Source organism: Lampetra fluviatilis, chromosome 22, assembly GCF_964198595.1.
Source record: "Lampetra fluviatilis chromosome 22, kcLamFluv1.1, whole genome shotgun sequence".
NCBI classification, from domain to species: domain Eukaryota; kingdom Metazoa; phylum Chordata; class Hyperoartia; order Petromyzontiformes; family Petromyzontidae; genus Lampetra; species Lampetra fluviatilis.
The window spans coordinates 3,493,317-3,509,546 of record NC_136296.1 but is presented as its reverse complement, the minus strand read 5'-3'; the positions used below and the strand labels follow the sequence as shown (position 1 = coordinate 3,509,546).

At 48.7% G+C, this 16,230-nt stretch overlaps 1 protein-coding gene across 3 annotated transcripts in view; it reads right to left on the bottom strand.

Annotated features, from left to right (window-relative positions):
* Positions 1-3,924, bottom strand: part of LOC144938460 (CUB and sushi domain-containing protein 3-like) — a 683,443-nt gene extending 679,519 nt beyond the window's left edge. For all 3 annotated transcript variants that reach the window (XM_078866283.1, XM_078866284.1, XM_078866285.1), the window contains exon 1: positions 3,125-3,924. In XM_078866283.1, coding sequence (XP_078722409.1) covers positions 3,125-3,857 — 733 coding nt within the window. In that variant the 5' untranslated portion in view covers positions 3,858-3,924. The remainder of the gene's footprint in view (positions 1-3,124) is intronic.
* Between the last annotated feature and the right edge of the window lie 12,306 nt (positions 3,925-16,230).

Below are 16,230 nucleotides of genomic sequence, written 5' to 3'. Positions count from 1 at the left end.
CCTCGCAGTCCTATCGCGTCTGTGTTACTGTTCGCCGTTGGAACGTTTTGATCCGCCCCTAAGTGGACATCTGTGAGATTGAAAAAAACCTTTAAAAGCGCACCCGCTTCCTCGGGTGTCAATACAGATTCTGATTCTGATCAGAACGGTGCGTGGTGTACACCAGCCTCGCCTGTATAGAGAAACAAGACAGAGACCCCCCCCCCCCCTACTCACCCCATGTTTAAGCCGCGCAGATTTTTGCTGCAAGCGTGCGCGCCGTTGGCGAGTAGCAATGAAGACCAAGGGATGGGTGCTGAGTGTGAACAGCGGTGGTGGAGCGGTCAGCGCTACGCTGCGCTACGAACCCGGCGACCCGAGTTCGATTCCCGCTCACGGCCAAGACCATCAGTGACGATTATCTGAACGAGGTCCTGGGTCTCCCCTAGGTCGACTCAGCCTCAAATGAGTACCTGGTGCGGTGTGTGGTAAACATCGCCACTGGGGAGACAAAGGCGGCCAGGCGTGGTGTTGCCCAACCACACTTGTGTTTCCCATGCCGGCCTTCATATGTGCATCGCTAACAGGACTGGCTCCAACAGCCTGCTAAGGCTATAAGGGGGATCTTTGTTTGGACAGCACCACGCCCGGCCGTCTTTGTATCCCCAGCCTATATGCGAGGCACCGAGAGCGGTGTTCCGATGACTTTCCACCAACGCTAAAATCCGTGCCTGGCAATTCAACTCGCGATCTGCCGAGGGTTCATATTCGCGATGCGCTCGCAAGCACTGTCGCCACCGCTCCTCTCAATCTCTCTCTATTCGTACCGCGTATGGGTCCGCATCACACGACGTGAGTTAGGTCGGTGAGATCGCACCTGGCTTATGGGCTCCATCGCAATGCCCCATGCCGCAAATATATCCAAATATCCGGTGTCTTGTGCGTCGCTACAAGAGCGTGGCACATGTCAGACGTCTTCGGTCAATACAGAGCGGTCACTTTCAAACATGCCGATGATGAGACAATCACTTTATAACGACACACACACACACTGGCGCACGTGTAGTAGTCGTAGCGCAATAAGCAAACTGCGCTGCGCACCTGTGCCTACGCCATCGGGTACGGTAACATGTAGGCAAGAGCAAGCGAATACGGAAAGCTCACATCCTAGTGTACGTATCACATTACAATGTGAACTTGCGTACAAAATATAACAGGCGTGTGTGTCTACACACATACACACGTTTTTAATGATGCGATTACAATGAAACGTCATTTAATTAGCACCCATCTGGGTGTCGATTGACATTTAAGTGTCTATTTTGTCTACAGAGACCTCGTTAAAAGAGATGCGGATATAGCAATGGCCAATTAGATCAATTATTAAAAGCAGTAAGCATTCTCAAACGGTATCTCCGCAGTGTGGATGCCGTCTAAATGACACGAACATGTCAATTCATTCACGCACAACGCGCGCATCGGCTCGTGCCTGTGCAATGCGCAACACGCGCCATGCGATATTCATAGCGGCTGTGTGTTTTTCTTTCTTTTTTTAACCGGGGCCCCGCCGTAGCAATGTGGAATGGCCACCACTGCCTCACAGGGCTGTCGAGCAAGGCGCGCACCCGTGTCACTACCGTCGTGTGCACACGTGAAGTGTGCGGAGCGCACTTCACGTGCATCGTCTGCGCGTGTGTCCGTGTGGCTCGACTCAACCGACTACTTGGCAAAGGTGTGTCAACATCGCCGCTCGGGGGAGACAAAGACGGCAACCCATCACCTTCGTGCGCCATTCCGGCCCCATAATAGGTCGCTCGCTCACAGACGTTGACCGACCCCAACGTGCTGTTAACAGTCTACGTGGGGGGGGCAGGGGGGACCGCTGTCTTTGCGTGTACTTGTGTAAGGCTATGCGCGTGTGCACACGCGCGCGCACATGCGTGTTCAACTTTCACAAACACGCACGCACCTCGCATCGCCCGGAGCTCCAAGACATCGCCTGCCGATCGCAGCCCGTGGGAACAGAGCGCGCGGGCTATTGCGCATTCCACAGCGTGCACCAGCACGAGCACACAGAGACAAAGATCCCCCGCGTAGCCTTTAACAGACTGTTGGGGCAAGTGCTGTTAGCGAGCACCTATGAAAGCCGGCACGGCACACGAGGGGGTGGGTGGCCAGCACCACGCCCGGATGCGTTTTATTCCTGAGCGGCGATGTTTACGCATCACACGGGGCACTCAATAATTGAGGCTGAGTCGACCTAGGGGAATCCCAGGATCGGTTCAGATAATCGTCAACGATGTTGGTCGTGAGTAGGAATCAATCTTGGATCGCTGGGTTCGTAGCGCAGCGCGTTAACCACTGCGCCACCACTCCCTCGTACTAACTCGCCGAAACAAACAAAAAGACAAAGATCCCCCATATAGCCTTTAACAGACGACATAATTGGGGGAAGTGCTGTTAGCGAACACCTATGAAGGCCAGGAGCGCACACATACATACATACAGACACACATTCATACATACAGACACACATACGTCCGCACCTCCGATGAACACGGTTGGTTACGTACGGTGCGAAAGAAGGTCAACATACATACAGACACAAGCTCAAACACAAAACAATACAAAGCCTCTTCGTCTCCCATAGAAATCTCTGTTTCCTAGCAGCTGGCTACTAAAGCCGGCACCACGCCCGGACGCCTTTGTCTCTCCGTGCTATAAAGCTCGCACACTTGGACCTGGTACTAATTTAAGGCTGGATCGCCTTTGGAGTCATCATCATCATCACTATCCTCATGTTGTCTCTATCACAGAAGAATATGTAATCGTACCGGAAGAATCCGATTAGCTGTAAAGCTCTTTTTCACATGTGCCCACACCAACGTATAGTCAGCCAATCGTGCACGACTTTTTGAGTGGGAACAGCTTCAGATACCGCGTGCCGCTGTCAATAGCCGTGACCGGGTATCGAAGCAAGCTATGAACGCACCGCGCGGATCAACGCACACAAGACGTACGCGGACGTGAAAGTGCCTCGCAACTAATACAGATGCGTCCCCGTGTCACTTGCGCGTGGTTATTCTCGCGCGACCCAACAACAAGGCACCAACCCTGCGAATGCGCATCTCAATCACTCGCTTACCGAGCGCCGGTGCCGATATGAAGAGGAGGCACACGAAGGCTCCTATGAGACCGTGTCCGTCCCGCATCAATACAGAGTTGATATGCTGCTGCCGCCGACGCCGCTGCTGCTGTTGCTGTTGTTGCTTCCTCGTGTGATGGGACACCAATGATGTGCCACTCTTCGTGGTGCTACCCGTCATCACCGCCACCACCATCATCATCATCCTCATCATCACCACCATCATCATGCTCATCATCCACGGCGCATCGGTAAGAGCCCCCGGGATGACGACGGCGGTGAGGTGTGAGGATCTGTGCAGGGCGGTCGAGGCGTGCATTCGCCGGCGCTTGACGAACCTCAGGTCCCCACCTACACCGCCAATATCATTACTCCTGCTGCCGCTATTACTACTCTTACTACGAATAAGATTACTGCTGCTGCTGCAGCCGCTGCTGTGGCTACTGCCGCTGGCGATCTCCGCTAGAAGTGGAAGCCGGGCTCCCGTCGTTGCCTGCCCGGGGTGCGTTTGCGTTGGGCAGAAATTGTGCAGGTGACGATGTCTCATCCTTCTCTTCAGCGACCTCGTCCGTGCAGCCCGCTCCACGCAACGCTTTAAGACGATAATCATCGTCACCACCACCATCATCATCATCACAGTGATCATCGTCGTCGTCGCAATCGTCGCATTCGTGTTGGCGCTGAAAGAGCGTCCATAGGCAGCGAGCCCTTGCTCCAGGCTCGTGTGGCTCATGTGCTGGTGATGAGGAGAGGAGGAGGAGGGAAGGGAGGAGGAGGAGTTCCCTCGGCCGTTCGCTCAGGACGCACGCCAAGCGGAGAGTGTCTCCCCTCCTGAAGAACCCGCCTGTGTGCAGCAAGGGGATGATGGGACGAACCATTGCGATGAGGAGGAGAGGGGGGAGGAGAGAGTTGTGGATGGGTGGTGGGGGGCGCTGGCAGAGCTTGTGGCGAGGGGGCTGTGTGTGTGGTGTGTTCGGCTGCGTGGCGGGGAGCGCTGGTGTAGAGCCCAGCGCGCCGCGCTACAAACCCCAGACGACACGAGTTCGATTCCAGCTCACGACGTTGCTGGGCCTCCCCTAGGTCGACTCAGCCTCAAAATCAATGTTCAAATATCGCCAGCAGGGAGACAAAGGCGGTCGGCCGTGGTTCTGGCCACTCACCCCCCCCCCCCCTCGTGTGCCGTTTCGGCCTTTATAGGCGCTCGCTAACAGCGCTTGTCCCAAACGCCTGTCAAGGCGAGACGCGGGGGTCTTTGCTGTGTGGGGGGGTTTGAGTGGTACGCAATGACCGCACGCGAGTTGGCATCGAATACGGGGGACGGCGGTGAGCCCACAGCGCTATGAATTCAGCCGCACGCGATGAGTTCGATACCCGTTCACGGCTTGCATCCTGTGGCGAGTGGATACCTGGACACGACCCCGGGACTCCCCGAGATGAACTCAGCGGTGTTAAAACAAGAACCTGATTCATGTAAACCTGCAGTAGTATGGTGAGACAAAGGCTGCCCGGCATGGTGCTGGCCACCCATCACCTCGTGTGCCTCGCTGGCCCTGAGGTGCTCGCTAACAGCTCTCGTCACATACGTCTGTAACGGCTACACGGGGATATTGTCTTGTGTACTATTTGTGTATGTGAGGAGTGGTGGCGCAGTGATTAGCGCGCTGCGCTATGAACACGGCTACCCTAGTTCGATTCCCGCTCACGGTCAACACCAGTGATGATAATCTGCACCGGTTCTGGGCCTCCCCTAGATCGACTCAGCCTCAAACGAGTACCTGGTACGATGTGGGTAGACAAAGGCGGTCGGGCGTTGTGCTGGCCAACCCACTCCCTCGTGTGACTATCCAGCCTTCTTAGCTGCTGCTCGCTCACAAAACTGCCTGTTAAGGCTTAACGGGGGATCTGCATATTTTGTAGGTGTTGTGTAAATGTGTATGTACGTTGAACTTCTTTCGCACGACACGTAGCCAACCGTGCGAATCAGAGGTGCGGGGGAAGGACAACAGACAACACAAAGGCAGTTCTATGCGTCTCTGAATGATCTAGTCTGTGAGTGTGCGTATCCCGGTGTGATGAATGCGAATTTCGGGAATGTGCGGAATTAGCACGGCCGTGACCGCGTATAGATTGGTGTGTGTGTGTGAGTACGAACAAATGAGAATGTCAGTTTAACACGTAGGCTTTCGCGACCAATATCATCCATAATACAGGGGGGGGGGGGTTGGGGGGGTGGTTTATTTTTTTTTGGGGGGGGGAGGTTAGATGGCGTAAATCTAAATGTGTCGTTAAGCCCGCGACCACCCGACACAACCAATTGGTAAGGTTTGACACGTTAGTAGAACATGCCAATTCATTACTAGTTCAGCACACAGGTGTGTTGTATATATGTCTGGCTATGCGCCTGATGATGCTAGTTGTAATTACTGGCGAAACGTTGTACTCAGATTGTAACTGTTGTGGATTTTGTTTCTGTGTGCGTGTGCCTATGACATGGAAATCATTTCAAGCTGACCCGACCCTCACCTTGATCGACTCAGCCCAAAATGAGTACCTGGAATTGTCAATATCAAGACCAGGAAGACAAAGGCGTTCGGGCGTCCTTGATCCTGACCGCCCCTCCCCCAACTCCATTATTTACAGCACCTTATAGTTGCTCGCTGACGGTCTTAAACGTGGGTGCTGAGTTCATATACTCTTGGCTTAAGAGCTGCTACGTACTCATATACTGTACTTGGGTCTAAGTCCATCAGAGTTCATCAGAGGGGGGGCCACTTTCGTCTACATTAGTGTGTGAGGGCCGCCACATATTTTAAACCATTGGGGCTTGACAGCAGCACGGTGATGTTTCAAATCTGTTGCCGCACTCAAGGCCACCAAAGGGCCATCAGTGGCCCGCGAGCCTTGCAATTAAGATCACTGCTCCAAGACCTAAAATTGCTTGTCCATGCCACGTATAATCACGTGCATAAGTGTGCCGTAAACAAAGCAGCGACGAAGAGTTAGACGTAAGAATTCCCACCGCCCGTTGTCAAACGATCGCTGGACGAACTCCCAGCCGTGCCGCGGTAATCGTCGTTGCTTTGTTTCACCATACTTGACCATACTTGACCATACTTGACCATACTTGACCATACTTGACCATACTTCACCACGCCGAGCCTGTCGGCACGAGTTGGGGTGAAGGTGGTGGCCCAGGTTTACCAACAGCCACCGATGTTCGTCCGTGGCCTGGAATCAAATTCATGGGACGCCGGGTCGTTTAATCGCATTTTGCGTTAACCACTTCGCCCACCGCTCGACCCCCATTCGCCAATTGAAAAGGAAAACGCACGGCGTTCCATTATTCCGCGCGTTATGCGCTTATAATGGGACTGCCGTTCGGGAGGTTAAAACAGCTTTGCTTCTCTTGACGATGATGATGGCAATTTCGTAGGGCCAATGGAGAGCAACTCTCTACGTTTCCACGAGTATAATCAAACGAGCTCGAAATGCGTTATCACCCCGTACCGCACTGCATGCTGAATCGGCCGGCTAAGGTGCATTGTTATCGCACGCGTTCGCAAACAATCTTGACTCATTAGCTCTGAACCAGGTAGACATTGCAGCGACAACCAATTACATTATCGTCAGCCATAATTGAAGCACATTAATGTGATACGGGTGTAGGTGACTGCATCTGAACACGGACCAATAATAATGATAAATAGATCGTGTCACGTAACCAGGCGAGAGTTCAATCAGGTCAACAACTCTTTTTGCAACTGATAACTCATCACGAGCTGATATCCAAACTGCGTATTATCCAAATTGCTCATTTGTTCCATCAAACACTTTAACTGCATTGATCTTCAATGCCCACTTCATAGCATGCGGATTGCCTTGGTCATTAGCCCCTGTATATATTTCCGTGCACAGTTAATTTCCAAACACGCACGGTGTATCGTTTTAGTTTTTTACATTTCCGTACTTTTATCAATGGGCAATGTCTCACTGAGCTTTCAAGTGCTCCGTTATCTTTGAGGAGGGCCCTGCTCTGGTAAAATACTCAATTCCTCGTCGAGTATTTATCGATGCGTTTGCTTGCCACGCCAGGATATATCTCGGTTCGTTTCAGCAACCCCCCAATGCCGTGCCATCATCGCCTTCCAGGCCTGCCACATCGCAGGCCCAGTGTGGGGTTTTGATGCTCACAGACATCGCGATCGCTGGATTATTAAAGTGCGCCGTCACCACGCCCTGATGGCCTGGACTCGTTCATCCCTGGCGTCACGAACCGCGCCTGCTATGTACGGGCACGCAATCGCATGGCTCCATTGATTTAAACATCCAAAAGGGGGGTGGGTGGGGGGGGCGATATGCCTTCGAGCCCAATCGTTCACTTCCACGGTCTCTGTGGCACGAGTTGAGCGTTCGTCACTAAACGGTCTTGTAGCGCCACCCCGTGCATGTTACGTCGGATTATCCGCAATAAGATATAACACACAATTCCCATCGTTTGCCGCGGGAAAGGGTTATCATTTAAACAACTGGAATTTAATTATGATACCAAGAGCACGTGTTTTAATGAACCTACACATTGCAGTGTCCGCTAATTAGTTCATGAGTACAGGACTTGACTCAAGTCGCGTTCAAATTGAGGTGACACCAGCTGCCGTTCTGCTTTGTGCAGCCCTGCGACAGTGATGGAAATTCCACATTACTCTGTTAGGGACCAGTATTTTCATAGGACAGGCAGGGCCGGATTAAGATCGTGTAGGCTCCTGGGCGACAGATACTGTGTGAGGCCCCCCAGTAATATATTAAAAAGGAAAAAAAGTTTTAAAAAATACAATTTATTTTTACAAGGCTAACAACAAATAAAATTCAGCATTCACGAGTGAAATAACTTTTCACTTAATCTCTGGCGGCACCTGGGGTGCAGCCCATGCCTTAATCCGGCCCTGAGGACAGGTACTGCTTCCACAAGGTGGAACTCATTTTAGCAACAGGGAGATGAACTCGGCCTCATCATCATCGTCCGAGATTGGAACAAGGAGCTATATTAATTTACATAAAATAAACTAAATAATGCATGTTGTATTACATCATTGTGCTGTAGATAGACTTGTCTCTGCCATAGTAACGTGGTAGTTACACCACTAAATTGACACTGTAAATTAAGACTACTTCATGATTGTTTAAGTACTTACCTTCCAAAATCTAAACATATATAATGCGTAAAAAGTGTTATGTAAATCAGAACACTTTTTTACCCATGGCACAGGACAGGAAAGGGAACAGGAACAAGGCTTCTGCTTGCCAAACGAATGCATTACGAGGTCGCACTCATTACACACAAAGTGCTTGCCACAAATGAACCTTGCCGATCTCGCCAAGAGGCATAAACCATCACGCCAACTCCGGCCGCTGCCGCAGCGGCTTTTGGCTACTGGCGATCGAACAGAGACCGTCACTGCATTGAGCGCGTTCAGATTCGCTTTTAAAATTGATTTCTCTAGAACTGCTTTTTGTGTCTATCGTTTTGTCCTTCCCCCACACCTCCGATTATCACGGTTCAATACGTACGGTGCGAAAGAAGTTCAACATGCATACGTACACGCGAGGGTGTAATGAATGGAAAAATGAAACAGAAGGGCAAAGAGAAGAGAAAGAAATGGAAAATCAGAGGGAAAGGCTTGAAAGGGAGCGGAGAAACTTTGAGCCAGAGGGCCAGGAGAGAGATAAGGAGATGAAGAGGGTGCATCAGAGTCTCGGCAACGCTGCTGGAGGGAGGAACGGCGTCTGTTTTCAGAGGGGGCGTCAGTTAGCGGGGAGGGATAGGGAGTCAGGGTGGCCACACAGAAGCCTCGTCGTGGCTTATGGGGGGGGGGGCTTGCGCTGATTTGGATATATTGATTTATTTGTGAGGAAACGTAAAAAAAAATCCTTTGTACCATGACAAATCAGTGTTCCCCCGGTAAAACACAAATATGCAAAAGTCAAGCATTCAATTGCAGTGTGGTATGTGGATCAGTTCTTTTTTTCATAAATAGGAATTAGTAAATGAGAACAATTTCTGGGAAATTAATAAAACAACATTGGGCATCTGCACGTGACCCGCAGAGTGACAATGGCCACTGCGTACTGAAACTCGCTAGAGAGGTTTTAATTATTTCGTGGAGTACTATACGTTATAAGTGAATTGACTCTTTCGACGAAACAATTTGTCTCTTTTTTTAACAGGCAAATGCCACGTTTTGCCAGGGCAGAAACGCCAATGACACACGACGGCTTTTTGCACGCAACATCGCATATCAAGTCCTCAACGAACTACCAGGGTGTTTGGACGTTTCTGTGGACAGTTTCAATCGGTCTAACACGGAGGCTTTCGCGACCAATATTATTCATAATAAATGTTTTTTGGGGGTTAGATCGCGTAAGTATAAATGTTGTCTAAACCGTCCGCCACCCGACACGGCCAATTAGTAAGGGATTTGTCACGTAAACACAACGCCCAATAGTTACTACTTCATTACGAGTTTAAATCGAATATGTGCATTGTAATCAGGTGTGGAGCGGCTGACGCCAAGTGGTGAGCGCCTCCAGCTATGGACCCAGCGACCCGAATCTCCATTCTCGGAGACTCGGGTCGAGGGCAATGTCTCCCCCAACCGGCCCTGGTCGCCGCCTTCACCAACCAGCATCGAACAGCGTGGTAAAAACGAAACAATAACACCAACAAAAAGATACAAACAATCCCAGCTGTTTCTGACAACACGTGGTGGTTGATGCCCTTTGTCAGCCAGTGGATTGACGAAAAGCCGTTGCACTTTTGTTTCAGCGAAACCTGTGTACGTGTTGCTGATTTGAAGACCCTGCCTCCTCACTCCACCGTTGCGCTGGCTTTCCCTGAGACATTCTTGGCTGTTGAATGGGTGTAATTTTCAATGGTTCTCGCTTTGCTTAATTAATATCAGCTTATTTTGAGTCAAGGTCACCGTGATCCCAAACATTGGCTGCTGTGTGTATCCGAGTTGGTTGTCACTGAGTTTTTTTTTTCGACATCTTTCCACGTAAAAAAAAAATAATCCGCTAGATGCCGTTGGTCACAACGCACACGGATACGTCTGTGTGCTCATTAATGGTGATTAGTATAATCGTGATTGCTTTCATGTCCACTTGGAGCTATCTTATCAGTGGCTGGTTGTTGATGTTCTATCCATTAAGTTTCTTGCGTAGCAATGTTGCATTTGTGTTTTGGTATATACGTGTTGGCTATTGCTACTCTCTGTCTCACCAGATCCCCGAGGTGAAGAGCGACGTTCATTAGCGCCCGAATATTCCAGCATTAATCTACAGCTCTGCGAGCGAGTGTCAGGTGCGACTGGACCAACCACAGGACAAACGCGAAACTACTGGACATCTGTGATGAAATAAGAAACAAAAAACAATCTTCGTAGCTCATCGGATTCCTCCAGTACAAATAAAGATTCCGATTCTGATAGTACTGGTAGGAACCTCCTGGTTACACCAGCCCACAGGGGATTATTGTGTCCGTCCGTCCGAGGGGCTGGGTGGGGAGGGAGGGGCTGGGTGGGGAGGGTGGGTGGGCAGGGGCTGGGTGGGGAAGGTGGGGCTAGGTGGGGAGGGTGGGGAGGGCAGGGTGGGGAGGGTGGGAGGGGCTGGGTGGGGAAGGTGGGGCTGGGTGGGGGGTGGGAGGGGTTGGGCTGGGTCGGGAGGGGCTGGTCACCCCGTGGTGCCCTTATAAAACTCAACGTTTAACCTACTCACGCTGGCTTGTGCCCGCCCTCACAGTCGGGCATATTTGCGGAATACACCACGCCGCCGTTGACCCTGGCCATTGACCGAGCAACCCAACGTTCCTACCAGCTCCCTCCGCAGGAATGTGTTGTATTACTCCACGAGTAGGACTTGGGATTGGCCAGTGCCGTGCCGTTGGTTGCCCACACTGACGCGTAACTTGTGGTGGGTCCCCTGTGCTGGTTGGGGGCCGTCCATAAATGACGTCACGCGATTTTGAACGATTTTGACCCCCCCCCCTCGTCACACGGCGTCACAAAAAGTCAGACTCCCCCCCTCATATGACGTCACAAAACTCTGCCCCGCCCCTCTCCCAAACCATATTTCCATTTTGAAAATAAAACATGCTTTAAATCGCTTTAAGCTATTGTAATTGTAGTGCGTATTTAATGTGGCTCTGCACTCTGATGTTGTAGGAGAAAACATTTATTAAAAAAGTCTATTTAATTAAGTAGAACGTGTTGCCTATATTTATTTAAAGTTGCGCATTTTGATGTGACGTCAATTTTCTCACCCCCCCCCTCGTCACACATCGTCACAAATGTCTGACCCCCCCCCACCCCAGGTGCGTGACTGCCCCTTGGCAGCACAGGGGATCACTTCTCATTCCTTGGCCCGAGCCCTCAGGGTTTGCCGATGTTTGGGCGAGAGCTCGGGGCCCTCCCAGGCTTGTTGAATATTTACTACTTTCACTGTTGCCTCCCTTTCAGGACAAAGACTTTAGTGTGAGGAGTAAGAGTGATGCTCTTTAGTTCTTTCGGTTAAAATTCACATAGGTGAAAAAAAAAAATAATAATAGAAATAAAAATGAAAAAACTAAATTCATTTTTATTTCCATTTTTATTATTATTTTCACCTACGTGACTTTACCTAAAGGACCAATGAGTATATGGATCCTTGCAGTCACAAAAACTTCAAATCGAGAGTGAGAGTGATTTGTTTACGAGTCTTCTCCGGACTCAACTTGGGCAGCGCCTCTTTTTTTAAATCCTTTATATTAAGTTCGCTTGCTTGCTTGCTTGCGCGCTTACAATCGTGCAAATCTTTCGGTCGTTTTTTATTTAAATCCTTTATATTAAGTTCGCTTGCTTGCTTGCTTGCGCGCTTACGACCGTGCAAATCTTTCTGTCGTTTTGCAAAATTTAACACTTTTTAGGAAAAATATATATATATATTTAATTACCAATTGCTTAATGCTGCCAGGCAATCATCTGACCCATAGGTGGCAGCCATCTCAAGCCAGAGGATGAGAGGACTCTAGCCGCCACGCATATAAAGGATTTATAGTGAAAAACTTTGTTTTTACGGGTTAATTTTTTTCCCTTCAGAATTTTTTGCGAACTCGACTGTTGTTGTGCAATACGTTTGCTGTCCTTCCGACACCTCTGATTAGCGCGGTTGGCTACGTACGGTGCGAAAGAAGTTCAACACATACATGCAACAGATATCTTGGCAGGAAAAGCATTGTTTTTTCCCACTTGCAATCGAAGTTATTTTTTTTTCTGTTTGTGGTCTTTATTGTTGTATCACCAAATGCACAAACGATTGTGCCATGTAATTCGCTTCTTGTTTTGCTCCTGCCACTTGCATGACCACACACGTCAGTTCATCCGATTGGTGTTATTCACACGTGACGAGCTTTGACACGTATGTTTGGCGGTAATATTAATCTTGACAGTCGCAGTTTATATCTTTGTAATGCATCAGGCATCCGGGTGAACGATTCTCATCTCCTTCACGAATGATAAATGCACGTTTGGTTTGCCATCACGCGTTAATTCGGACTGTGTGTCTTCCTATAGGCGCTGTTTATATTCTTGATATCAATTTGAGAACGCTGGCAGCGCAGTGGAGTTGTGATCCAGAGTTCGCCGGTTCCAGACAATTTCCCGGAGCGGCAGTTAAAACAATTGGACAGATTTCATGAACCCAGCCCCCCGCACCTCGCCCCCACCTCTGTCCTCTCAGCAGTTTCAGTTTCATTTATTTGGAAAAGCCCTGTGAGCCGTTCGGCTCATGAATAGATGGGTAGAGCACAGTTAGTCCATCTGCAGGTTGCACACGGTGGGCTAAAGCGTGGATAGTACTCCCACCTCTTTCATGACGTCCAAGCCAGCGTGGAAGAGTAGGCCAAATGCCCTGTAGAGAGGCTCTGTGGATTTCCCTCCAGTGGAGGCCTTTCCGCCAGCAGTAGTGTGAGCGAGCAATTGGACGGTTGGTTTCACCTTTGGGGCGTCACGGTGGCGAGATGTTAACTACCTCGCCTGGTATGCAGGTGGTCGTGGGTTCGATTTTCTACAGGTCCTCCGGTCTTTCCCTCCACATTTAGAAACATGCGTTTAGCGTACTTGGCAGCTCTGCATTTCCACTTCATTGAGCTATCAATTTGTGGCCAGGTCGCTTCTGAAAAAGAGCTATATAGCTCAGTGGGCCGTAGATGGTGAAATAAAAAAAAAATTAGTTAGTCATCTTAATTTGACATTCCTCATACCGCATGCCGTGGAATAGTAGCACTCTCCCATAACCTATCGTGGTGTTCTGACGCGAGACACATCTACTCACGGCTCATGTCAATTCTGTACCGATTGGCTGGCACGTGCGTTCTGCTGCACCGTCGACCATTGGAATCTGTTGGTTCTCTGTCGAGATGTGTTGCACCACGTGTGTCTCGTTTGCCAGTTTTTTGCCATTTGTTTAACATTGTCTTCTGAACTTTTGGTTTATTACTGAAATATATATTTCTTACGTATCTATATTTATTATTTTCATTACCTTTGGCTTTGTTTTAAGTGCGTTTTAGAAGATAATATGCACTGAATTAAAAACGTATTACTCGAGGCGCATTGGGATGTTGCTTTTTATTGTTATTATTACGTTGAATTCTCCAAAACCACTCGCCAGCCTCCTTATTTCATAGTCGTGATTCCGCGTTCAATAACTGCACTCGGTATGCATACTGCCACTTTGATGTGTCTTCCAGGGACACCGTTGAAAGTGTTCCTTCAGCAGATACCTTCGATTGGATCAGCAAACTTCAACGCTTGGATCAGAGGACAAAAAACAGGCCAGGGCAGCATTTTTTTTTCGATTTAAAGCTTTCGTGACTGCAGGGATTCATCTTCTTGGTTCTTTCGGTAAAGTCACGTAGAAGGGAAGTAATAAAATAATAAAAATAAAACATAATAAAACAATTCTCACGACGTTTCGGCCACAACGCAAGCAGCCATCCTCAGGCGAAGAATGAAACACCCCAAGCTTGGAGCGTATATTTAAGCTGGGTTAGAGGGGGGGGAGGTGGGAAGAAGAGCGCCTAAACAAAATAATTTGCATATCAAGAGGAATTCAGCATATGGAAAATGCGTAGGAGGTGGGCGGGGGGGGTTCCAAATCAATACTATGCCCGTGCATTATGCAGGATTAGCAGCATCAAAGGGGGGGGGGGGGAAGGGGGGGAGCATTAACAAAGGAAAGGAATGTTAATAGTATGTAGCTGTAGTTACTAAACAACCACGTAAAAAACTACAGTATAAACTGCATGACAAACTAAAGTATAAACTACATAGCATCATCAGTAAACTTACTATACTCTACAATAAGCTGAGTTACTAACAGTAAGTAATACATGAAAAATTCTACGTTGTAAAAAATTATATAATATGCTTCCATCTAAACTTTATTCTCTTACATCACACGCGTCTATACCGTACTATATACTTCCATAGGCAAAACCAACATTAAATTACATACTGTATTGCTATAAACCACCCTATACCTTATACATTTTTAATATAACACTATGTATTATTCTACCCACCCTAATGTGTATCAAAATGGTTTATTACGTCCTTCCAGTGATTGCTAAGCCAGAATCCATCTTCTCGGTTAAAATTGTCTCTGTGTTTGTAAATGTGGATCGCCTCATGTACGAATCTCTCATGATAGCCAGATGGCTTGCAGAGAACCTCTGTCTTGGAGAAGTCAATGTCATGTGAGCCCACTGAGTTGTAACAGTGATCTGCCACGGCTGAGGTGTTTGTCCTACAGTGTTTCAGGTCAGCTTTATGTTCACGGATGCGGTCCGAGACATGTCGTTTGGTTTCCCCAATGTAACTGCTACCACAGAGGCAACTTAGTTTGTAGACACCAGGGTACTGTATGTCTGGAACCACATCTTTTACAGACGGTACCAGATCACGGATTTTATGTACTGTGTTGAATCGGACCTGGATCTTGTGTTTAATCAGGATTTTGGAGATCTTTTTTGTGACCCCAGCAATGTAGGGTAAGGTGATGGTCTTGAAAGGCTCCTCAACAGGATCTTTCTTGGTGGTTGGAGTGATGGCTTTGCGGATTGTGTAGTCGGAGTAACCATTAGCCTTAAGAGCTTGGCGTACGTGTTTGAGTTCACTGGAAATGTGTTCATGGTCGGAGATGCATTGGGCTCTATGATATAGAGTCTTGATGAGAGAATTCTTCTGGGATGGATGGTGGTGGGAATCCGGTTTTAGATAAGCATCCGTGTGGGTGGCTTTCCTGTAGACAGAGTGGCTCATTGAACCATCAGGTCTCCTTTTGATTAGGACATCCAAAAAGGGTAGCTTGCCATCATTTTCGACTTCCATGGTGAATCTGATGGCTGGGTGTATGGAATTGATATGGTCGAGAAATTGGTCTAGAGCAGGCCGGCCATGTGGCCAGATGACAAAAGTGTCGTCTACGTACCTCTTCCATAAGGTCGGGCGTAGAGTCGCAGTCTGGATGGCGTCCGTCTCAAATTTCTCCATGAAGATGTTGGCTACAACCGGAGATAAGGGGGAGCCCATTGGGGTGCCCTCAATTTGCTTGTAGAAGGTTCCATTCCAAGCTAGATGTTAACAAAGTCGTAATTAATCGCAGTAACAGTCCTATTTCTGAAGGTTTGAAATCCGTTTTAGCTAAAGGACTAAACTTTGCAGTCACACCTAGACACATACCAGTTAATTATATAATTGCTCGAGTAGATGTAGCTCTCAAGGGCTTGAGTCACATCGCTGCAGACGTAGCAAGATCGGAAATCTCTGTAACCCTCAAAAACGCTAAGATGCCAGCTAGCAACATCAGCAAAGATGAGCGTTTTGAATTAGCTCAATTAAAAAAGAGGGATGACATTGTCATCCTCTCAGCCGACAAAGGCAATGCCACTGTCATCATGGACAAAATAGAATACAACAACAAAATTCAAAAACTACTCACCGATGGCAGCTATACAAAAATAAAAAGAGACCCCACCAACAGCCTCGTCTCCAAAACCAACAACATCATTTCTG